The sequence below is a fragment of the Bombina bombina genome, chromosome 6 (assembly GCF_027579735.1).
Source record: "Bombina bombina isolate aBomBom1 chromosome 6, aBomBom1.pri, whole genome shotgun sequence".
NCBI classification, from domain to species: Eukaryota; Metazoa; Chordata; class Amphibia; order Anura; family Bombinatoridae; genus Bombina; species Bombina bombina.
This window is the reverse complement of record NC_069504.1, coordinates 56228456-56255887: the sequence shown is the minus strand read 5'-3', so window position 1 is coordinate 56255887 and position 27432 is coordinate 56228456. Positions and strand designations below refer to the sequence as shown.

The following is a 27432-nucleotide window of genomic DNA, read 5'->3' as shown; positions in this document are numbered from 1 at the left end:
TCTGTGGTCTTGAAAGGGAGTATAATGATATCTTGTTCTTCTTTTAACAGGGCCTTGATAAAAATAGACCATTTTTTTTAAAACCTAATTTGCAATTTCGTGTTTGTATCTGTATCGCTTTGTTCTATTATACATTGTTTTTTTTAATCATTTCTTTTCTGAAAATGTTGGTGCCTGTTTCTCTTTCCATTTGGGGAAGATAAGACTTCTTACAGATAATATTATAGAATTAATGAGTTTATTTTCGCCTATTTCTTTACACTGAGTGGCTTGAAATATTAACTTGCGTGAAGAAAATTTTAAATCTGATTTTCCCATTACGTTTTTTAATCCAATATTTGAGTTTTAACCAGAGTTGTTGCATCTTGGGACAGTCCCAAAGCATATGCAGTAAATCTGCCCCCAAATGGTGACATTTTGGGCATTTATTGAAATTGATATTATGCCAATTGTATCCCTTTGTAGGTGTATAGTACGTCATGTATAGTCATTTTAAATGTGATTCTCTCCAAGAGGCTGACAGTGTGGCATCATATACTTTATTAATAGAGATCTGAATAACATTACTGTCAATCAGGTAGATTACAAGTTATGCGCGCTATAGGGTTTTTAACGAGCGCAACAAAAGTTGCGTTATTTCACCCTTCATAGCGCAGTCATTACAAGTTTTGAAACTAATAGTTATATTGTAGCTAGCATAGATTTTATTTTTATTTCACAGGTAAGTTTGTATTTATTTTAACTAGGTAAACTAGTTGGTAAATAGTTATTAACTATTTACTAACTACCTAGTTAAAATAAATACAAAAACTGTGAAATAAAACCTAAGCTGCCTTACACTAAAACCTACCATTTCAAAAAATAACAAACAAAATTATCCAAAATAATAAAAATTATTCCTATTTTAATACCCTTTTAAAAAAATAAAAAACCCACCCCAAAATAAAAAAATATGAATCTATAATAAACTACCAGGGGGCCTTAAAAGGGCCTTTTTGTGGGCCCTTTAAAGGGCCTTTTGTAGGGCATTGCCCTAAAGATAACAGCTCTTTTCCTACAAAAGAAAAACAAACACCCCCTAACAGTATACAAACCCCCACCCCCCAAAACACACAAAATAAAAATAAAGTAAAACCTAATCTACCCATTGCCCTGAAAAGGGCATTTGTATGGGCATTGCTCTTAAAAGGGCATTCAGCTCTTTTATGAAATGCTGAACCTCTAATCTAAAAATAAAAACCCACCCAAAATGAAATAAAATTACAAAAAATAACCAACGAATTATCCAAAATAATAAAAATTATTACTATTCAACTACTATTGAAAAAAACACCCCAAAATAAAAGAAACCTAATCTAGAATAAACTACCAATAAACTACCAATAGCCCTTAAAATGTCCTTTTGTAGGGCATTGCCCTAAAGATATCAGCTCTTATACAAAATACAAAGACCCACTAACATTACAAACCCCCATCCCCCAAACCCACAAAATAAAATATAAACATCTAAAAAACCTAATCTACCCATTGCCCTGAAAAGGGCATTTGTATGGGAATTGCCCTGAAAAGGGCATACAGCTCTTTTGCTGCCATAAAAAGGACATTCAGCCCTTTTAAGAGTGCCCACCCTAATCTAAAAAAAAAACACCCCAAAAAACCTTCAGAAAACCCTAACACTAACCCCTCTTTAGGTACTCACAGTTGTTGAAGTCCCGCTTGAACGATCTTCATCCAGGTGGCATCTTTATCCAGGTGGCTCCATCTTCATCCATCGTGGGACCGGCATCTTCTTCATCCCTACGGAGGCGGAGCAGCTATGCACGGAGGCGGAGGTCCAGACGAAGGTCCAAGGCGGAGGTCCACGGTGGCGGTCCATCGATCCGACGTGGAGGTCCTCTTTATACGATCATCTGCCGCACACTGAGGATTGAAATGCAAAGTACCCCTTTTATACTGGGGGTACCACTGCATTCCTATTGGCTCAAAAATTTTAATTAGCCAATCGGAATTAGGGCTGCTAAAATCCTATTGGCTGTTCAAATCAACCAATAGGATTTAAGCAGCTCTCATTCTATTGGCTGATTCAGATCGATGGAACTCCGCCTTGGACCTTCGCCTGAACCACCGCCTTGGACCTTTGTCCTGGACCTCTGCCTCGCAACATTGCTGCTCCTCCTCCGCAGGGATGAAGAAGATGCCGGTCCCGCGATGGATGAAGATGGAGCCGTCTGGATGAAGACCTCTCGCTGCCTGGATGTCCGGACTTCAGGAACTGTAAGTGGATCTTCGGGGGTTAGTGTTAGGATTTTTTAAACCTTTTTTAGTTTAGGGTTTGGGCTTTTCTTAAAAAAACTAAATGCCATTTTCAGGGCAAGGCAAAAGAGCTAAATGCCCTTTTAAGGGCAATGTCCATACAAATGCCCTTTTCAGGGTAATGGGTAGCTTAGGTTTTTGTTAGAGTTAGGTTTTTTATTTTGAGGGTGGGTTTTACTGTTGGGGTGTCTTTGTGTTTTTTTTTACAAATAAAAGAGCTGTTTAACTTAGGGCAATGCCCTACAAAAAGGCCCTTTTAAGGGCTATTGGTAGTTTATTGTAGGCTAGGTTTTTTTTTTTATAATTTTTTTAGGGCTATTAGATTAGGTGTAATTCTTTTTTATTTGTGATAATTTTGTTTGTTATTTTTCATAATTTAGTGTTTGTTATTACGTGTAATTCTTTTTTATTTGTGATAATTTTGTTTGTTATTTTTCATAATTTAGTGTTTGTTATTTTTTATTTTTTTAAGGCTATTAGATTAAGTGTAATTCTTTTTTATTTGTGATAATTTTGTTTGTTATTTTTCATAATTTAGTGTTTGTTATTTTTTGTAATTTAATATTTTTTATTTTTTGTAATACTTGTAATTTTTATAGTAGTGTTAGGATTTTTTTAAATGTGTATTTTAGTTTTCTTTAATTGGTAGTTAGTTTAATTTTAGTTTAATAGTTATATTCGTTTAATTGTTAGCTTAAACTTATTTTTTTTTAATTTGACAGGTAAGTTTTAATTTAATTTAAGATAGGGAAATTGTAATTTTAATAAAAAGCTAGGGGGGTGTTAGTTTATTGCCATGTGGGGGGCTTTCGGTTTAGGGGTTAATAGTTTAATTTAGTATATTTTGTTGTGGGGGGCTTGCGGTTTAGGAGTTAATAGGTTTATTATAGTGGCGGCGGTGGCGGGGAGCAGCGGAATAGGGGTTAATAGATTTATTATAGTGTGGGCGATGTTGGGGTGCGGGGGAATAGGGCTAATAGCTTTAGCATAGTGGCGGCGATGTCGGGGAGCGGCGGAATAGGGGTTAATACATTTTATTAGTGGCGGCGATGTCGGGAGCGGAAGATTAGGGGTCAATAACTTTAATATAGTGTCTTCGATGCGGGAAAGCCTTGGTTTAGGAGTTAATAGGTAGTTTATGGGTGTTTAGTGTACTTTGTGACTGATAAATTATGAATTTTATGTAACAGTTTTGTAGCGCAAAAGTCATAACTACTGCTCTCAGATTGTGAAACGGATCTTGTCGGTATAGGCTGGAACGCAAGCTTTTTAGCCTCACCGCAAAACTTGTAATGGCTGCGCTATGGAAGTCCCATGAAAAAACATAATTTTTACGTGTGCGGGATTGACGTTGCGTTACAGGCTAAAAGGCTTGCGGTACAGTTATACCGACAAGACTTGTAATGGATGCAGTGCTGTTTTAACACTGAAATGACCATTTTTTCAGCGTTAAAACACAAACCCAAAACTTGTACTCTAGAAGCAATATAGAAGCTATATAGAACTTTCTATAACTGTTGATAATAACATCATTAGCCCAGTCCCACATGCTTGATGTTTGGAGTCACACTTGACTCAGATCTTTCTTTCACTCCCCACATCCAGTCTTTGGCCAATTCCTGCTGTTTCCACCCTAAAAAACATCTTAAAAATCTGCCACTTCTTCACACAAGACACAACTAAGATTTTAATCTACTATTAATCATTTCCCACCTTGACTATTGCAACTCCATCCTCTCAGCTCTTCCTAGCTGTCTTATATCTCCTTTACAATCCAAAATGAATTCCTTTGCCAGACTCATCTTCCTTGCATGTCGCTCCTCACCTGCTGCACCTCTCTGCCAATCTTTTCACTGGCTTCCACTAGACTTCAGAATTAAATACAAAATCCTGATAGTGGTGACAAGTAGGGGGGGGGGGAGGGAGCAGAGCTGTTTGGGAGGGATCAGTCAGGTTGGAGGGTAATACCTAGACTACAATAATATTACCCTTGCTACCTTTCTAATTAACAGAAAAATACAGGGAGCGCCCTTAAAAAGTAGGCTATTCCAAATACTAAAACAAAAGTAAAACCTAACGATTAGGAAGGCTATAAAATATACAATTTATTTAGACGCTAGTTTGCACATATAAAAACATTAAATTATAAATCACCGGTGGTTACATACACATACGTGCTAAAAGCATATGATACACTCTAAAAAATGGCTACTATATTGTAGCTATAAATGTTGCTGTAAATTGTTGCTGAAAACTCTTTGTATCCAAGTTTTTTTGGAAATGTTATTGGGAACACACTTTGTGTTAAACAATCCTATAAGTCGACTTGTAATGAGAAATCTCCTTAATAAAAGTCCACTCCTTTTGGGGTTAGGGATATTAATCAAACATATATAGTCTCTTGTGGAGTCACACCTTATTCAGAGTCGCACCATTAGGTTATTTTGTCAAGTTGCAGCTTTAAGTTGAAAAAGCCAGTCTCCAAGTATATAGTGTTAAACTCATTGTAATATGAACTTCAATATATACCCGCTCACAATTCGGCTTTATTTAGCCTGCTTGTTACCCGTTCAGCTTCGGCGTACCTGACTCTTACACCAGATGCCTCCTCCGTGAGCTCTGGTCATGTGGCTAATGGTTGACCAATCAGTGAAGCGGTTTACCGGTTTCTGTAACTTGGTTTTCTTACACAATCTCGAACTAGATAATACTCAGAGCACTCTGGATTTCTTATACAAGCATCATGTGTAGGTTCCTCATCAACGCGTTTCAGCTGTTAAAAAGCTTTTTTCAAGAAGAGCTTAGTGAGGCTGTCACTTCCTGTTATACCTGGTGCTCCTCTTTTGGTGTTTCTAGATTTCAAATCCTTAAAGGTTAAGTCCCTTTGATGGGAGTGTTTCAATTTTTAGCTTTTCAGATTTTTTTTATTTAGTTGAATTTACTTCAATCCTCTTCACTTACATTAAAAATAACAATTTACTGAAGCTTATATATTTGAATAAAATCGAAGGTATATAAAAAATATATTAAACATATAGGAAATGGAAAACAATCATTGCGTACAAGATTAGACAAATATTTTCATCCTATACAGTTATAGTATTAACTATTAGAATATATAAAGGAGAGACTAAACTCTATCTGAACCCTCAAAAAGATGTCTTATAGGCTCTTTTCTATAGACATTGGAAGATTCTATCACAGAAATATTATTTAAGCAAGGTAAAACTTCATCTAATCTTATTTTCTATTTGTGAAAATGACCTCAATGAACAAATAGTTGTAAATTATCAAAAAGAAATACTCAAGCAGAAATACGTCTTTATATTTATTTATGATTACTACTTTTGGGGAGTAGAGAAGGAAATAACGTTTCCTTATATGATTCAGAGTGAAACATAAAATGTAATGAATGTGCATATTTTAGGGTGAAAGAGAAAAAATTGTCCAATTTAATTAAGAGTAAAATGTGTAATATGATAGCATTTAATCTAATTCATGTTTTTAAAATATAAAATAGATCTAATTTCATGAATTTTAAAAATTATCTAATTGTTTTCATAAACTTTAGTGAAATAAGTGAGTGATTTATATAATAGTGATACTAAAAAATATATTATATTAAGATGTTAAGATGCAAATCTACATTGGAACCTAATGGCTTCAGAGTTTTAAAATTAAAAATAAACTCAGCCTCTGTTTTCAGCAGTTCCCTATTGACCCCCCCCCAGTCTTTTCTTATCTTTTTTTATCCCAAAGTAATTCATACCTTTTGCATTTTGGTTATGAACCAATTTAAAATATCTAGAAAGTAAGTGTCTCTCAAAACCATGTTCTATATTCAATAAATGTTCTCGGATCCTATCTCTAAGGGGGCGGGAGGTCTCCCCAAAATATTGTCTATGGCAAGTGCATTGTATAAGAAACTACATTTCTGTCCGAGTACCCGATGCAGTCTCTAATTTTGTATTCTCTTTTAGTTATACGTGATGTTACTGATTTTGTTTTCATGCTGTACTTACAAGCTTTACAACTTATACATGGGAAGAATCCTTGTATTAATTTCCCTTCAAGGTCCTGAGTGCCAATATTTTTTATTTTATTTTTTATATACTAGGTGCTAATATATTATTAAAATTGTTTGTTTTCCTGTATACTATATTTGGTCTACCCTCCAGAATCTCATCAATAACTGGGTCCCTTTGTAAAATGTGCCAGTGCTTATTAATTATGGATCTTACTTTGCCATGATGTATATTAAAATTAGTTATAAAAGGTACCTCTAAATTCATTCTTTTGGGTTGATTGGTTTTCACCTTTTCTTTTAAAAGTCATTTCTATCTGTCAATATAGCTGATGTTTTTGCTTTTGCTATTACTATAACCCCATTGTTCAATTTTTTTTTATAAATTATCTTGTTCATCATAATCCTCTATTTTACTATAGTTTTTCCAAATTCTTAGAAATTGGTTTCTCTCAATATCGTCGACCCATTTTTTATAGTGACATATTTTGCTGTAAAGTGTGTTTTCGTTAATATATTTGATCCCTGAATTTCAATGTCTAAATCTAAGTAGCTAATATTAGTGTTAGTTCAAAAGTAAAATCTAAACCAAACCTAATATCTTTAAGATCCTCCATAAACAGATCAACTAATTCTGGATCACCTCTCCATATTATAAATATATCATCTATGAAACAGTGATAGAGTACCAAGTTCTCTTCCCATACAGAGCCATATACTAATTTGTCCTCTAAATATTCCATAACAAGGTTAGCATAGCTGGGGACGAACTTGGTACCCATCTTAAGCCTTCTATTACCAATAAGCGAAAGCAAAGCCATGCAAGTCTGCTATTTCGAAACATAGGAAGTCCCAGAGAAGCTTTTACAACTATTTATTATGACTGCACAAGTGGTATGTAAATAACGTCAGTGAGAAAACCAAAGTTTGTGAAAACATTAACAATATTTTTAATATGATTGCATTTGGTGAGAAAACGGTGGCATGAAATATACCAAAACATAATTTATGCTTACCTGATAAATTTATTTCTCTTGTGATGTATCAAGTCCACGGATTCATCCTTACTTGTTGGATATTCTCCTCCCCTACAGGAAGTGGCAGAGAGAGCACCCACAGCAGAGCTGCCTGTACAGCTCCCCCCTAGCTCCACCCCCCAGTCATTCGACCGAAGGCTAGGAAGAAAAAGGAGAAACTATAGGGTGCAGTGGTGACTGAAAGTTTAAAAATAAAAATATATATGCCTGTCTTAATAAACAGGGCGGGCCGTGGACTCGATACATCACAAGAGAAATAAATTTATCAGGTAAGCATAAATTATGTTTTCTCTTGTAAGATGTATCGAGTCCACGGATTCATCCTTACTTGTGGGATACCAATACCAAAGCTTTAGGACACGGATGAAGGGAGGGACAAGACAGGGACCTTAAACGGAAGGCACCACTGCTTGTAGAACCTGTCATGAATTGGATCCGCTCATTGCCGTGTCGCCGCGGCTCACAGATCCCCTCTGTATCACGTCACGTTGCCTAGCAACGTGACGCGGTATCTGGCTCTCCTCCTGACGTCAGAGTCTCCCTGCCTTCAAATCTCGGCGGGAGATCTGAATTGGCGCCCGTTTGTTTTTCTCTTTCCTACCTCCCGGACCGGACCTGTGTGAGTAATTCTTTTATGTCTCCCTTGCCTGAATCCTTGCCTGAATATTCTCTGCCAGTTTGCTTAACCTGCTAAATGGATTTTATGTTTGTTTACTAACCTGCATTCAGGAACATTTGCTTTATTCAAACCTGCTAAAAGGATTTTCTATTTGTTTGCTAACCTGCATACAAGGACATTTGCTTTATCTAAACCTGCTAAAAGGAATATCTGTTTGTTTGCTAATCATCATAAAGGGACATTTGCTTTATTCAAATCTAATAAGAGGAAGATATTACTGTTTGTTCATTAACCTGCTTAAAGGGACATTTGCTTTATTCAAACCTGCTAAAAGGAATCTCTGTTTGTTTGCTAACCTGCTTAAAGGGACATTTGCTTTATCCAAACCTGCTAAAAGGAATCTCAGTTTGTTTACCAAACTTGCTTAAAGGGACATTTGCTTTATCCAAACCTGCTAAAAGGAATCTTTGTTTATTTACTAACCTGCTTAAAGGGACATTTGCTTTATCACTTGCTAAAGGAATTTCACTTAGTTTATTTATCTTCTTAAAAGGACATTTGCTTTCTTCAATCCTGAGTGGGTCACGTCCAGGATATTTCTCAGTGTGCTAGCGTGTGTTTTTTTTACTTTTCACGCTAGCAGTTGGGTTGAATCCTGAGCTGGTCCTTTACGGCTGACATTACAAACGGGCCAAAAAATGGACCCCACTGAATTATCCATGGCCGTGACCCACCAGGGACAGTTATTGGGATCTCATGCTACCCATTTACAATCCTTGGACGCAAAGTTGGATCAGATAACTACTTTACTTCAGAATATGGCTGCTCCTATACCTCCTAATCCTATTCCTTTGGATCCCTCTCCCCCTACGAATCCTACCAATCAGACACAAGCTCAGCTCAGTCCCAGTATACCTCTTCCGGACAAATATAATGGGAATCCTGAGGATTGTAGGGGTTTTTTGAATCAGTGTCGCCTTCATTTTCGGAATAGTCCGGTTCTCTTTGCAACTCCCTCCTCTAGAATCACTTTCCTTATATCCTTAATGAAAGGTAGAGCCTTAGCCTGGGTATCACCTTTGCTTGAAAAGAATGATCCAATACTCCAGGATGTGGATACATTTCTCTCTGTCTTTTCAAATGTCTTCGATAAGCCAGGGAGGTCTGCCGCTGCTGAAGCTTCTCTTCTAGACTTACGACAAGGTGGTCAACCTGTATCTCAATATGCCATTGAATTTCGCACTCTAGCTTCTGAGACTACCTGGAATCAGGGAGCTCTTAGAGCAGCTTTTCGCAAAGGACTCTCTGAACGTCTCAAAGATGAGTTGGTCTATCGTGAAATTCCAGAATCTCTAGAGGCTCTGATAAATCTTTGTATTTGTCTCGATTCCAGATACCGCGAACGCCAACAAGAAAGAGAGAGAAATCAGAAAGCTTCTAATCGTCCTTTTCGTCTGGTACCTCGTATCTCTAACCCTTTAACTCCCACTTCTCCACCTTCCGATCAGACTGAACCAATGGAAATTGGCACCATTAAATTAACTGAAACTGAACGTCTGAGGAGACGCTCTCTTGGACTGTGTTTATACTGTGGCCTTAAAGGACATTTATTAAAAGATTGTCCTACCAGACCGGTAAAAGCCAGGGCTTAACTTCTGTCCAGGGAGCTAAGTTAAGCCAAATAGGATCTCATTCCCTCAATAATAAACTTTTTGTTCCGGTTACTCTTCAAATTGGAGGAGACAGGATTCATACTCAAGCTCTTATTGACTCTGGTGCTGGAGGAGTCTTCATCGATTCCACATTTGTAACTACTCACTCTATTCCATTAAACAAAAAGGAATATTCTATTCCAGTCTCCACTGTTAGTGGAGATCCTTTGGGTCCCGGACTTATCCAGTTTGCTACTAGACCCATTCTCTTTTCTGTAGGAATTCTTCATTCAGAGACAATATGTTTTGATGTAATCTCGACTCCTCAATTTCCCATAATATTGGGTCTTCCCTGGCTCCAGTTACATAATCCTGTATTCTCCTGGACTCAAGGCGAACTCATTTCCTGGGGATATACTTGTCAAAATAGGTGTCTTCAAATTCCCACGAAAGTGCCTCTCACTATTGCTCTCACTATTGACACCTCTGGGTCGTTACCCACACATTATCAAGATTACGTTGATGTTTTTTCCAAGAAAGAAGCAGAACGTCTTCCCCCACATCGTACTTTTGATTGCCCCATTGATCTACTTCCTGGGGCAACCTACCCTCGTGGCAAGACGTATCCGCTCTCAAGGCCAGAGAATGTTGCCTTAGAGGAATATATCCAAGATAGTTTGGCTAGAGGTTTTATTCGACCTTCCTCTTCTCCTCTTGGGGCAGGTTTCTTTTTTGTGGGAAAGAAGGATGGAGGACTGCGACCTTGTATTGATTATCGGGGTTTGAATCAAATCACAGTCAAGAATAGTTACCCTCTGCCTCTTATTCCTGAACTGTTTAATTATCTTCAAGGAGCTACAATATTTACCAAACTGGACCTTCGTGGTGCTTATAACCTTATTCGCATGCGCAAAGGAGACGAATGGAAGACAGCCTTTAACACTCGATTTGGGCATTATGAATATCTGGTTATGCCCTTTGGGCTGTGTAATGCCCCTGCTGTTTTTCAACACTTCGTGAATGAGATCTTTCGGGATTTTTTGAACTCCTTCGTCATTATCTACCTTGACGATATTTTAATTTTTTCCCACAATTATCAAGATCATGTACACCATGTCAGGAAGGTTTTGCAACGGTTACGAGACAATCATCTATTCGCCAAGTTGGAGAAATGTTCATTTCATCAAAAATCCATACCCTTCTTGGGTTATGCAATATCTGAATCTGGATTTGAAATGGATCCGAATAAACTTTCTTCCATTTTGGATTGGCCTAGACCTGATTCTCTTAAGGCTCTACAACGGTTTCTTGGCTTCGCCAATTATTACAGGATTTCTCTCAAAGGATCAAAGGATTTGCTACTATTACTTCTCCTCTCACGTCACTCACTAGAAAGGGGCAAGATTGTAAAAAGTGGTCCCCAGAGGCTATTAAGGCCTTTGAGTCTCTCAAAAAGGCCTTTTCTTCTGCACCCATACTCCGTCACCCAAATCCGGATTTTCAATTTATCCTAGAAGTGGATGCTTCTTCTGTTGCTGCTGGGGCTGTTCTTTCCCAACAAATACCTGACACGGGTAAGATTCATCCTGTAGGTTTCTTTTCCAAGAAATTTACTTCTTCTGAATTAAATTATGACGTTGGCAATAAGGAATTATTAGCCACCAAGATGGCTCTGGACGAATGGAGGCATTGGTTGGAGGGTACTACCTTTCCATTTTCCATACTCACGGATCATAAAAATCTTCTTTATCTCCAAACTGCCAAACGATTGAATTCCAGACAAGCTCGTTGGTCTTTATTCTTTTCACGTTTTAATTACAATCTTTCCTATATACCTGGTTGTAAGAATATAAAAGCGGATGCCTTATCCAGGCAGTTTCAGTCTACCTCTACTCCAGAATCTGGTACCATACTTCATCCACAAGAAGTCATAGCTCAATTATCAACCTCTTGTTTACAGGAGTTACAGTCTGCTCAAAAGGATCTTCCTTCTTCCTTTAAACCTCCTGACGGTTTATTATTTGTTCCTGAACGTCTCCGTCCAAAGATTCTCCATTGGGCTCATGATAGTCCTCTCTCTGGACATCCTGACGTCAGTAACACGACTCGGAATCTTAAACAGTATGTCTGGTGGCCTACTCTCTCTCAAGATGTTAAAGATTATGTCTCAGTTTGCAATCAATGTGCTACAAATAAAGCTCCTCGTCAACTCTCTGGTTTACTTCAACCTTTACCCATTCCTCACCAGCCTTGGACCCATCTATCTATGGATTTTATTACAGACCTTCCTCTTTCTGCCGGAAACAACACTATTTTAGTGGTGGTCGACAGGTTTACGAAGTCTGCCCATTTCATTCCTTTGCCTGGTCTTCCATCTGCCAAGGGACTTTCTGAGCTTTTCCTTTTGCATATCGTGAGATTACATGGTTTTCCTATGGACATCGTCTCCGATAGAGGGGTACAATTTGTTTCTCGGTTCTGGAAATGGCTCTGCAAACATTTTGGCACTACAGTTTCTTTATCAACCTCTCATCATCCACAGTCTAATGGCCAAACCGAGAGAGTAAACCAATGTCTGGAGACTTACCTTAGACATTATGTGGACCATCATCATTCTAATTGGACTCGTTATCTTCCTTTAGCGGAGTTGGCCCATAATACTCGTTACAATTCATCTCTTCAGTCTTCTCCCTTTTTTGCAGCTTATGGATTTCAACCCAGAACATTTCCTCTGTATACTTCCTCTTCTGAAAATCCTGCTTCTGATCAAACTGCTCGGAGATTAACTCGACATTGGCGTAAAATACGTGATCTTCTTTCCAAAGCTTCTAAAAGATACAAGTTTTTTGCTGATCGCAGACGGAAGAAGGCTCCTAATTTTCGTCCTGGAGACAAGGTGTGGATTTCTACTCGTCACCTTCATCTCAAACAACCTTCTATCAAATTGGGGCCTCGATATGTGGGTCCTTTCCGAATACTGGGTCAAGTTTGTTCTACTGCATATCGAGTTGCTCTTCCCAAGACTCTCAAAGCTCACCCTGTGTTCCATGTTTCTCTCCTGAAACCGGTGAAATCTAATAGATTTTCTAAATCTCTGCCCAAACCTCCGCCTCTCTTGGTACAGGGACAGCCTGAGTTTTAGATTGCTCACATTCTGGATTCCAAACTTCGTGGCATGAAACTATACTATCTCATCCATTGGAAGGGTTATCCGGTCACGGAACGGACTTGGGAACCAGCCCAGCATGTTCACGCCCCTGCTTTGATTAAGGCCTTTCACAACGCTTATCCTGCTAGGCCTGGTCCTGTCCCCCGGAGGGGTCCTTGAGAGGGGGGTGCTGTCATGAATTGGATCCGCTCATTGCCGTGTCGCCGCGGCTCACAGATCCCCTCTGTATCACGTCACGTTGCCTAGCAACGTGACGCGGTATCTGGCTCTCCTCCTGACGTCAGAGTCTCCCTGCCTTCAAATCTCGGCGGGAGATCTGAATTGGCGCCCGTTTGTTTTTCTCTTTCCTACCTCCCGGACCGGACCTGTGTGAGTAATTCTTTTATGTCTCCCTTGCCTGAATCCTTGCCTGAATATTCTCTGCCAGTTTGCTTAACCTGCTAAATGGATTTTATGTTTGTTTACTAACCTGCATTCAAGAACATTTGCTTTATTCAAACCTGCTAAAAGGATTTTCTATTTGTTTGCTAACCGGCATACAAGGACATTTGCTTTATCTAAACCTGCTAAAAGGAATATCTGTTTGTTTGCTAATCATCATAAAGGGACATTTGCTTTATTCAAATCTAATAAGAGGAAGATATTACTGTTTGTTCATTAACCTGCTTAAAGGGACATTTGCTTTATTCAAACCTGCTAAAAGGAATCTCTGTTTGTTTGCTAACCTGCTTAAAGGGACATTTGCTTTATCCAAACCTGCTAAAAGGAATCTCAGTTTGTTTACCAAACTTGCTTAAAGGGACATTTGCTTTATCCAAACCTGCTAAAAGGAATCTTTGTTTATTTACTAACCTGCTTAAAGGGACATTTGCTTTATCACTTGCTAAAGGAATTTCACTTAGTTTATTTATCTTCTTAAAAGGACATTTGCTTTCTTCAATCCTGAGTGGGTCACGTCCAGGATATTTCTCAGTGTGCTAGCGTGTGTTTTTTTTACTTTTCACGCTAGCAGTTGGGTTGAATCCTGAGCTGGTCCTTTACGGCTGACAGAACCTTTCTCCCAAAAATAGCCTCCGAAGAAGCAAAAGTATCAAATTTGTAAAATTTGGAAAAAGTATGAAGCAAAGACCAAGTCGCCGCATTACAAATCTGTTCAAAAGAAGCCTCATTTTTAAAAACCATGTGGAAGCCACAGCTCTAGTAGAATGAGCAGTAATTCTTTCAGGAGACTGTTGGCCAGCAGTCTCATAAGCCAAATGGATGATGCTTTTCAGCCAAAAGGAAAGAGAGGCAGCCGTAGCCTTCTTACCTCTCCGCTTACCAGAATAAACAACAAACAATGAAGATGTTTGACGGAAATCTTTAGTTGCTTGTAAGTAGAACTTTAAAGCACGAACCACAACAAGATTGTGCAACAGACGTTCCTTCTTTGAAGAAGGATTAGGACACAGTGAAGGAACAACAATCTCTTGGTGTCAGACATGTTAAACAGGCTAGTAATGTAACAAGCAAGCTTGGAAAACACTAATCAAAGTAAATAACACTTAGAAATAAAATGGTACTGTGCCTTTAAGAGAAAAAAAGCTGCACAAATTCAGCAAAACAGTGTAAAAAAGCAGTAAACATAACGAAATTTTTACAGTAGTATCATATAGCCTTAGTAACTTTGCACAGCTATGCAAATAAACAATTAACTCCTTAATGGCAAAACCGGATTGAAAAAACATCAAAACCGGTAAAAAAGACTTTCAGCACTTTGCCACAGCTCTGCTGTGGCTCCTACCTACCCTTCAGAACAATTTGTGGGGGGGGAAACTTCTTTTACAGCCCTCAAACATGGCAGGAACCTCTGGAGAAGCAGTTAGAAGTCTCAGAGGAAAAGAAACTGCACAACTGAGGTGCGAAAATAGGCCCCTCCCACCTCACTCAATGTTTTGAGGCCTAACAGACAAACACTAGAGTGTCTCTAAATTAACCATGTGGGTTAAAAAAACCAAAAACAAGCCACAATGACCCCTTTAGTCCCTTCAAAAAAACCTTATAATTGCATCATTCACTGAATAAACAAAAACGTTTTTACCAAACAGTGTCACCAGTAACTAATGAGCCCTTCATGCAAGCTGAAATTCCTATCCAAGTGTCTGAATACAGCTTACCCTTCCCTCATGGGGATATTGCCAGCCATTTCTAGAAATAACATAGTCTGTCTAGAAAAAAATAGACTGAACATACCTTAATGCAGTTTAGCCTGCAAACTGTTCCCCCAACTGAAGTTTTCCTGTACTCTTCAGTCCTTGTGAGAACAGCAGTGGATCTTAGTTACAAAATGCTAAGATCATCATCCTCCTTGCAGAAATCTTCATCCCTTTTCTGCCAGAGAGTAAATAGTACACACCGGTACCATTTAAAAATAACAAACTTTTGCTTGAAAAAATAAAAACCTAACATTTTTGTCACCACACTCCTCTTTGCCCTTCCTAGCAGTTAAGCAGGCAGAGAGAATGACTGGGGGGTGGAGCTAGGGGGGGAGCTGTATAGGCAGCTCTGCTGTGGGTGCTCTCTCTGCCACTTCCTGTAGGGGAGGAGAAAATCCCAGAATCCGTGGACTCGATACATCTTACAAGAGAAAATGGGACAAGATCAATACCTTAAGTTGTCTACTAAATAAAGTATATAGCTTTGATAAGTAAATTAAAAAAAAAGTCTCCGGTATTTTGGGCAAGTTTCTCTCCAGTAGAGAAGGAGTTAAAAAGAAGATACTATAAACAATTACAATTTTAGTGTTAATGAGAGCAGTGAAATATATATCCCCATATATATATAACACTGCTTCTTAGAGCTTAAGTCAACCTTTAGGTATATACCCTGATAAGCCACTCCCCCACTCACTCATATGATTCTCCTTTGCCCTCTAGTGGAGTAATTTCAATACTGCTGACTTAGCTGATTCCTGGATACTTCAATTTCAATATTTCTTACTAGAATAGAATATGGCATTAGTGCATCACACGAAAAATATAAATACTCTCACAGGGTACATTCTACATAGTAAACATTACAATCATTTACATTAAATCTTAATCTTAAATCAAGTAGACTACTTCATCAAATGGCAATGTGGGGATATGTACATAGGTAAAAAACGGAGAACATGCTAAAGGAGAGAATGGCTGTGCACAGATCGAGTATTAAATAGCAATAGAGAAAGGGGAATCAGATCAGCCAGTAGCAAAGCATTTTCTTGAGAAGGGTCATCCTGTGTCAAGTCTCAGATGTTGTCCAATAGATCAAGTCTTGCCTCTAAAAAAGAGGAGGTGACAGAAAAAGTTACTGTTACAGAGAGAAGCAAGATGGATCACTGAACTTGACACAGTTCACCCTAGAGGCTTGAATACACACCTATCTCTCTCCTGCTTTCTTTGACTTATTAATATGACTGACAAAATAAAAAAATCCATTAGAACAGACAAAAGACCATAAATATCAGGAATGAGGTATTAGAAATATCAGTAAGATTTAATGTATATGATTGAAATGTATACTATGTAGAATGTCCCCTGTTAGAGTATTTATATTTTTTCGTGTGATGCACGTACAGTAAGTCCCCTACTTATGAACAAGTTCCGTTCCGGGAGCACGTTCGTAAGTCCAACTGTATTGTAATTTATGTGAAAACTATTATAAACCTCACTTTATAATACTTTTCACACAAATTACAAAAAACAATACTGTAAAAAAACATTGGCCTAGATTTAGAGTTTGGTGTTAGCCGTGAAAACCAGCGTTAGAGGCTCCTAACGCTGGTTTTAGGCTACCTCCGGTATTTGGAGTCACTCAAAAAAGGGTCTAACGCTCACTTTTCAGCCGCGACTTTTCCATACCGCAGATCCCCTTACGTAAATTGCGTATCCTATCTTTTCAATGGGATTTTTCTAACTCCGGTATTTAGAGTCGTGTCTGAAGTGAGCGTTAGACATCTAACGACAAAACTCCAGCCGCAGGAAAAAAGTCAGTAGTTAAGAGCTTTCTGGGCTAACGCCGGTTCCTAAAGCTCTTAACTACTGTACTCTAAAGTACACTAACACCCATAAACTACCTATGTACCCCTAAACCGAGGTCCCCCCACATCGGCGACACTCGATTACATTTTTTTAACCCCTAATCTGCCGACCGCCACCTACGTTATACTTATGTACCCCTAATCTGCTGCCCCTAACACCGCCGACCCCTGTATTATATTTATTAACCCCTATCCTGCCCCCCACAACGTCGCAGCCAGCTACCTACAATAATTAACCCCTAATCTGCCGACCGCAAAGCGCCGCCACCTACGTTATACTTATGTACCCCTAATCTGCTGCCCCTAACACCGCCGACCCCTATATTATATTTATTAACCCCTAATCTGCCCCCCTCAACGTCGCCTCCACCTGCCTACACTTATTAACCCCTAATCTGCCGAGCGGACCGCACCGCTATTATTATAAAGTTATTAACCCCTAATCCGCCTCACTAACCCTATAATAAATAGTATTAACCCCTAATCTGCCCTCCCTAACATCGCCGAAACCTAACTTCAAACATTAACCCCTAATCTGCCGACTGGAGCTCACTGCTATTCTAATAAATGTATTAACCCCTAAAGCTAAGTCTAACCCTAACACTAACACCCCCCTAAATTAAATATAATTTAAATCTAACGAAATAAATTAACTCTTATTCAATAAATTATTCCTATTTAAAGCTAAATACTTACCTGTAAAATAAACCCTAATATAGCTACAATATAAATTATAATTATATTATAGCTATTTTAGGATTTATATTTATTTTACAGGTAACTTTGTATTTATTTTAACCAGGTACAATAGCTATTAAATAGTTAAGAACTATTTAATAGCTAAAATAGTTAAAATAATTACAAAATTACCTGTAAAATAAATCCTAACCTAAGTTACAATTAAACCTTATACTACACTATTAATAAATTAATTAAATAAACTACCTACAATTACCTACAATTAACCTAACACTACACTATCAATAAATTAATTAAATACAATTCCTACAAATAAATACAATTAAATAAACTAGCTAAAGTACAAAAAATAAAAAAGAACTAAGTTACAAAAAATAAAAAAATATTTACAAACATAAGAAAAATATTACAACAATTTTAAACTAATTACACCTACTCTAAGCCCCCTAATAAAATAACAAAGCCCCCCAAAATAAAAAAAATGACCTACCCTATTCTAAATTACTAAAGTTCAAAACTCTTTTACCTTACCAGCCCTGAACAGGGCCCTTTGCGGGGCATGCGCCAAGAAGTTCAGCTCTTTTACCTGTAAAAAAAAACATACAATACCCAAGCCCCCCAACATTACAACCCACCACCCACATACCCCTAATCTAACCCAAACCCCCCTTAAATAAACCTAACACTAAGCCCCTGAAGATCTTCCTACCTTGTCTTCACCTCACCGGGTTCACCGATCTGTCCAGAAGAGCTCCTCCGATGTCCTGATCCAAGCCCAAGCGGGGGGCTGAAGAGGTCCATGATCCGGCTGAAGTCTTCTTCCAAGCGGGGCAGAAGAGGTCTTCCATCCGATTGAAGTCTTCATCCAAGCGGCATCCATCCGGAGCGGAGCGGCAGCATCCTGAAGACCTCCGACGCGGAACATCCATCCTGGCCGACGACTGAACGACGAATGATGGTTCCTTTAAATGACGTCATCCAAGATGGCGTCCCTCGAATTCCGATTGGCTGATAGGATTCTATCAGCCAATCGGAAATAAGGTAGGAATATTCTGATTGGCTGATGGAATCAGCCAATCAGAATCAAGTTCAATCCGATTGGCTGATCCAATCAGCCAATCAGATTGAGCTCGCATTCTACTGGCTGTTCCGATCAGCCAATATGCTGCTGCTCCGCTCCGGATGGATGCCGCTTGGATGAAGACTTCAATCGGATGGAAGACCTCTTCTGCCCCGCTTGAATGAAGACTTCAATCGGATGGAAGACCTCTTCTGCCCCGCTTGGATGAAGACTTCAGCCGGATCATGGACCTCTTCAGCCCCCCGCTTGGGCTTGGATCAGGACATCGGAGGAGCTCTTCTGGACAGATCGGTGAACCCGGTGAGGTGAAGACAAGGTAGGAAGATCTTCAGGGGCTTAGTGTTAGGTTTATTTAAGGGGGGTTTGGGTTAGATTAGGGGTATGTGGGTGGTGGGTTGTAATGTTGGGGGGCTTGGGTATTGTATGTTTTTTTTTACAGGTAAAAGAGCTGAACTTCTTGGGGCATGCCCCGCAAAGGGCCCTATTCAGGGCTGGTAAGGTAAAAGAGCTTTGAACTTTAGTAATTTAGAATAGGGTAGGGCATTTTTTTATTTTGGGGGGCTTTGTTATTTTATTAGGGGGCTTAGAGTAGGTGTAATTAGTTTAAAATTGTTGTAATATTTTTCTTATGTTTGTAAATATTTTTTTATTTTTTGTATATTTTTCTCGTCATAGATGACACAGTAACACTGGATGGCATTCTGAACGGCTGCTGCAACCTTTGTGTACCGTTCTACATTTGGGTCCTGTGCCTCAAAAACTAACATTGCCTCCTCAAATAAGGAAAACCCTCTTGCCATTTCCTGTGTTGTGAATCTTTTTGGTTCTTCAGCTACTTATTCTCCTCTTGGTTCTCTTCGTATTTTCATTGGGCCTCCAATTCTATCAGGTCCTCATTAGTAAGCTCCTCATGTTGTACATCAAGGAGTTTAATGAAGTCATCCTCTTGCAGATCTAGCTCTAGCTTCTCTCTGAGGGTCACTAAGTTGCTGAAGACTTCTTTGGACTCCTCACCTTCTTTCTCAAATCCATGAGAATTGTGAACAAACTGCGGGCAAAGGTTCTTCCAAACCCCATTCATGGTGACAGCTGTAACCTCACGCCATGCAAAGTCAATGTTTTTTATGGCCTTGTAGATGTTATAGTCCTTCCAAAATATTTGCAAGGTTATTGCTGATTCATCCATAAGCCTTTACTGCTTGACGAAAAGTGTTATGTAAATAATATTTCTTGAAAGTCACAATAACTCCCTGGTCTATAGGTTGGCTGAGCGCTGTAGTATTCAGTGGCAGATGCTCTACTTTGACTTTGGGATGAAAGTCATCCATGAATGGGTGGTGGCCCGGAGCATTGTCGAGCAGCAAAAGAATGTTAAATGGGACATTTTTCTCCATGCAAAATTTCCCTATCTCTGGGATAAAGTGGTGGAAAAAATGCCCTGTGTAAACCAGGCTTTGGAGTTACTCTTCCATACAACAGGAAGAGAGCCCTTGGCGATGTTTTTAAGGGCTTTTGGGTTCTCTGCATGATAAACTAAGAGAGGTTTCAGCTTTATATCGCCGGAAGCATTGCCACCAAACAGATTTAGCCTGTCCTTTGCTGCTTTACAGCCTGGCATCAGCTTTTCCTCCTTACTGATGTAACTTTGGGTCTGGCATCCTCTTCCAGTACAGGCCTGTCTTCTCTACATTAAAATCCTGCTCAGGTAAATAAGCACCTTCATCAATAATTTTTCAAAGCGTTACAGGAAATTCCTGGGCAGCTACAGTATCTGCACTCGCTGCCTCGCCACTTACTTTTACGTTGTGAAGGTTGGCTCTAGCCTTGAACCTATGAAACCATCCATGACTGGCATTAAAAGATGCATCCTCTAATTCTTTAGAAACACCTTCTGATTCTCTGCGTTTCTTCTTCAAGTCTTCATACAGGCTTTTAGCTTTTTCTTGGATCAGCATTAAGCTAAGTGGGACTCGACGCTGATGCTGATCCTGCATCCACACTCTGAGAAATGTCTCCTCTCTCACTTTTCCACGCTTTTTGGATATTATTGTTGACATCATTGGCACAGCAGACTTCACATGTTTCATGATCTTGTCCTTATTCTTAATAATCGTGCCAATGGTTGAACGATTCATGTTATAAGGACAAGCAACGTCTATCATCTTTTCACCTCGGTCCAATCTCAATTATTTTAACTTTTGTTTCCATCATTATGACTTGGCGCTTCTTAGCAGTCCCCACTCCATCACTGCTGCTTTTACGCTTGTTTTGAGACATCCTGGGCTTGTACTGTACTCCGCAGCACAACCGCATCTGGCAGACATGGAACTATATTCCATAATTTGACATGCGAACGCATTTTCGTATCTTTAAAAGTTAGTAACTTGTATTTTCGTAAGTATGGGACTTACTTTATCCAGGAATCAGCTAAGTTAGCAGTATTCAAATTATTCCACTAGAGGGCAAAGGAGCATCATATGAGTGAGTGGGGGAGTGGCTTATCGAAGTATAAGTGCTGTGTTAGAAATTGTTATTTGTTACCTTGACAAAGGTCCAAGCCAGGGCCGAAACCGTTGGAACAATAAAATGTGTGATAAACCTTAAAAGAGAAAGAACTAATTTGTGGATATATATATATATATATATATATATATATATATATATATATATATATATATATACTGTACATATATACACACAAACACAGATATATCTAGAAATAAATATTTTAAATTAAAAAGAAAAAAAGTGAAGAACTATGGAATATAAAATATTTACAGTAAAAAAACAGTAAAACATATTAAAAATATATTAAAATTGAATAAAATTTATTTTTCATGTTTATATGTATTTGAGTGCAAATGGCTCCAAAGTGTATACATAATTATATATAAATGTGTATATACATATATACAAATACTGTTTGAACCAAAAAATACACGTGTATATACACACAGGCACACACACACACACATATATATATATATATATATGTTATAGCCCTTTCCAATCAAATACCTTCTCATTTACCATATAATTTTAAATCCTTATAAAAAAATTATTGATATTAATATGAAATATTTTAATCAGACAGTGTATATATGAGTGCAATAGTTTATTTTAATTTATTTAGGTTGTGTGTCGTGCAACTTTGTTTTTAACCCTTACACTTTACGCAAAGTATTTAGGCGTGTTAATCTGTTAAGTGCAACTGTTTACTTTCAACTTGTAATATGCGCTATTTGTAATCTAGCTTTATTGGCTATTGTCCAGATTCAAATCATGCCACCATCTATTCTTTACATAATACTATTCTCTGTGTGTTGTCTGCACATTCTCCCATGTATTAGGTGTGTTACACAAGTGCGGACAACATGGGTGCTCAGGCGTTGCATCTGGCTGCAGTTACAGGACAACACCAAGCCATTGAATACCTGGTGAATCATCTTGGTGTCAATGTGAATGAAAGAGCAACTGTGATTCAGCTGAGCCCACTTCATTATGCGGCCAAGGTCTATTGTTTTCTTTTTCAACACCTAAATGCTAATTATACACATGTGCACAACCACACTCTATGCTGAATGCTAGTTATACACATGTGCAGACCCACACTCTATGCTAAATGCTAGTTATACACATGTGCACACCCACACTCTATGCTGAATGCTAGTTATACACATGTGCACACCCACACTCTAGGCTGAATGCTAATTATACACATGTGCACAACCACACTCTATGCTGAATGCTAGTTATACACATGTGCACACCCACACTCTATACTGAATGCTAGTTATACACATGTGCACACCCACACTCTATACTGAATGCTAGTTATACACATGTGCACACCCACACTCTATACTGAATGCTAATTATACACATGTGCACACACACACTCTATGCTGAATGCTAGTTATACACATGTGCACACCCACACTCTATACTGAATGCTAGTTATACACATGTGCACACCCACACTCTATACTGAATGCTAATTATACACATCTGCACACCCACACTCTATACTGAATGCTAATTATACACATGTGCACACACACACTCTATACTGAATGCTAATTATACACATGTGCACACACACACACTATACTGAATGCTAATTATACACATGTGCACACACACACACTATACTGAATGCTAATTATACACATGTGCACACACACACACTCTATGCTGAATGCTAGTTATACACATGTGCACACCCACACTCTATACTGAATGCTAATTATACACATGTGCACACCCACACTCTACGCTGAATGCTAGTTATACACATGTGCACACACACACTCTACGCTGAATGCTAATTATACACATGTGCACACACAAACACTCTATACTGAATGCTAGTTATACACATGTGCACACACACACTCTATGCTGAATGATAGTTATACACATGTGCACACCCACACTCTACGCTGAATGCTAGTTATACACATGTGCACACACACACTCTATGCTGAATGCTAGTTATACACATCTGCACACCCACACTCTATGCTGAATGCTAGTTATACACATGTGCACACCCACACTCTATGCTGAATGCTAATTGTACACATGTGCACACCTACACTCTATGCTGAATGCTAATTATACACATGTGCACACCCACACTCTATACTGAATGCTAATTATACACATGTGCACACCCACACTCTATACTGAATGCTAATTATACACATGTGCACACCCACACTCTATACTGAATGCTAATTATACACATGTGCACACCCACACTCTATACTGAATGCTAATTATACACATGTGCACACCCACACTCTATACTGAATGCTAATTATACACATGTGCACACCCACACTCTATACTGAATGCTAATTATACACATGTGCACACCTACACTCTATGCTGAATGCTAATTATACACATGTGCACACCCACACTCTATACTGAATGCTAATTATACACATGTGCACACCCACACTCTATACTGAATGCTAATTATACACATGTGCACACCCACACTCTATACTGAATGCTAATTATACACATGTGCACACCCACACTCTATACTGAATGCTAATTATACACATGTGCACACCCACACTCTATACTGAATGCTAATTATACACATGTGCACACCCACACTCTATACTGAATGCTAATTATACACATGTGCACACCCACACTCTATGCTGAATGCTAGTTATACACATGTGCACACCCACACTCTATACTGAATGCTAGTTATACACATGTGCACACACACACTCTATGCTGAATGCTAGTTACACACATCTGCACACCCACACTCTATGCTGAATGCTAATTATACACATGTGCACACCCACACTCTATGCTGAATGCTAATTATACACATGTGCACACCCACACTCTATACTGAATGCTAATTATACACATTTGCACACCCACACTCTATGCTGAATGCTAGTTATACACATGTGCACACCCACACTCTATACTGAATGCTAGTTATACACATGTGCACACCCACACTCTATGCTGAATGCTAGTTATACACACACGTGCACACACTCTTTACTCCTTGCTAGTTATACACACACATGCACATTCACTTTACTCCATGCTAGTTATACACACACGTGCACACACACTTAACTCCATGCTGGTTATACACACACGTGCACACACACACTTAACTCCATGCTAGTTATACACACGTGCACACACACCCTTAACTCCATGCTAGTTATACACACGTGCACACACACTTAACTCCATGCTAGTTATAAACACGTGCACACACACTTAACTCTATGCTAGTTATACACACGTGCACACACACTTAACTCCATACTAGTTATACACACACGTGCACACATACTCTTTACTCCATGCTAGTTATACACACACGTGCACACACACTCTTTACTCCATGCTAGTTATACACACACGTGCACACACACTCTTTACTCCATGCTAGTTATACACACACGTGCACACACACTTAACTCCATGCTAGTTATACACACATGTGCACACACACTTAACTCCATGCTAGTTATACACACGTGCACACACACTTACTCCATGCTAGTTATACACACACGTGCACATACACTTAACTCCATACTAGTTATACACACACACTCTTAACTCCATGCTAGTTATACACACGTGCACACAAACTTAACTCAATGCTAGTAATACACACATGTGCACACACTTAACTCCATGCTAGTTATAAACACACGTGCACATACACTTAACTCCATGCTAGTTATACACACGTGCACACACACACTTAACTCCATGCTAGTTATACACACACGTGCACTGCACACACACTCTTTACTCCATGCTAGTTATACACACATGCACACACACTCTTTACTCCATGCTAGTTATACACACACGTGCACACACTCTTTACTCCATGCTAGTTATACACACATGTGCACACACTCTTAACTCCATGCTAGTTATACACACATGTGCACACACTCTTTACTCCATGCTAGTTATACACACATGTGCACACACTCTTAACTCCATGCTAGTTATACACACATGTGCACACACACTCTTTACTCCATGCTAGTTATACACACATGTGCACACACACTCTTTACTCCATGCTAGTTATACACATGTGCACACACTCTTTACTCCATGCTAGTTATACACATGTGCACACACTCTTAACTCCATGCTAGTTATACACACATGTGCACACACTCTTTACTCCATGCTAGTTATACACACATGTGCACACACACTCTTTACTCCATGCTAGTTATACACACATGTGCACACACACTCTTTACTCCATGCTAGTTATACACATGTGCACACACTCTTAACTCCATGCTAGTTATATTGGTTTTGTTGAGATGTAGCGCAGAGAGGGATTACGCCTATAAGCTCTGACTATAGACTATCTAGCTATAAACAAAACTGGCAGATAGGCTGAGTAAGCCTTATCTAAGAAAGACTACATATATAGCACTCTGGGGAATTCTCAGTTGAATCTAATTCGGGTGACAGAGAAAATCATGCAAGAATGTGCAAAGAACAAAGACAAAACTGTCTGGTCAAACTAGTCTAAATTAAAAATTAACTTTTATTAGAGGCAAATTAAAATTGGAAAACACACACTTAAAAACACTCGTAGGAGCCAGGAAATTCTTAATAAAAAACCTATAATTATGGGTATAGCGGATATGTAATACCTTCAATAAATTGAATATATGGTATTAGAGCTAACAGCATACACTCTCATTAAATGTACACCAGTTATAGGAGACTCAAGTAAAGTGAGTTAGTGTAATGCTGCTGGTGAATTGGTACTTGTATTCACCTATATGCACTAATCGTAATATTAGGGACTTTATGTAGAATCCCTTTGAAATTGATATTGTAGGTGAATATCAAAATAAATATACATATACAGCTATATTGTAACCTGTTGAGGGGCTAAAGTAGCAAGTATTAACGTGATTTAATTATAAGCACACTTGGAATCAGTTTATGCCTATAGGTTTAGAATGACATGTCACTGAGTCATATCATGCCAGTGTAAGTAACGTTACTAGATGCACTTAATCACTAAATAGCATATTATAGCAACACTTTGTATATCAAAAATAAGTGTAAGCTTTAGGCCAAGTAATGATATTATCATCGGTATTAGAAAAACAGAGCCTGGCGAGCATACACACTGTAACACAAGATACCAGTGTAATCGAAGGTCGCAATTTGTAATAATATTGCTACTAGTGGTCTAGTGTTCTGGCTGTTTACATCGGTACTATTGTGCCTTGTATCTATTTAGCATGATTCGGGAAAAATGTACTACTCAGGTAACTGTTCTCTGTATATGTGATACGAGTTTGCACAAAGCTGGAGATATTATTTGTATAACATTCGTGAGGTTCCACTGAGTTTATCCATAAAGGTGACAAGTATACCAGATATTTAGAGCTGATACTTTATTAGTTAATATCTTTAGTGAACAGATATGTTAAACTTAATGAAAATTCCTGTTTAAGATAACCAGTATCAGTGTCATTACACTTTAACAAACATTTTATATAGAAAGTTTATCTTAATTTCTGTGACAAACTGTTGCTTTGTGTAAGTTTCTAATAACGTTTAATTCAAGTTGAAAGTTCCCTTAAGAAGATAACACTTAACGCTTACTCTGTAAGTGTATTCCATATAGCTACACACCAAATTCATTAGCTTTAATTAGCTGGTGGTATCGTAATATTCCAATCCATCAGCTATAACCAGTAAGCAAGTGTATGTTAGCTGCGGTTTGTAATTACCATGGAGTACCGTGTAAGTGAAGTACTTGTCACTATCAATAAATGCTGTTTTAAATTAATATGGCTGCTGCTATCAGTTCAGTCTCAGTGAATCTAATTTGAGAGCTGCCGTGCTGCAGGTTAAATCACAAGCTGTTAGAGAGCAGCTGAGTGAATTCACGAGCGGTATACCCCTGTTACCTACGACTCAGTATTGAGTATAAATGTTGCAGTAAAAGGTGATACATGTGTGGCTATACGTTAATATTGCTGCTACTTAGGTTCAGTAACAATGAATCATATTTGCTAGCTGCCGTGATACAGGATAAGCTATAAGCTGTTGGCAATCAGCTGTATTAATCACCAGCGGTGTGCCCCAATTACCCACGACCCAGATTAGGTTTACAAACTGCGGTAAATAGTAAATATAAGATAGAGGTTCCTAAGGCTAACTAAAAATACATGAGCTCCAAGGGCTCATCACCAGTACCCTAGCGTCCCT

General features: G+C 38.6%; 1 protein-coding gene across 1 annotated transcript in view; it reads left to right on the top strand.

Moving 5' to 3' along the window:
* The window catches only part of ANKRD16 (ankyrin repeat domain 16), a 206269-nt gene that overhangs the window by 122182 nt on the left and 56655 nt on the right, over positions 1–27432 (top strand). Inside the window, 1 exon segment of the mRNA XM_053716412.1 lies at positions 22005–22166. Coding sequence (XP_053572387.1) covers positions 22005–22166 — 162 coding nt within the window.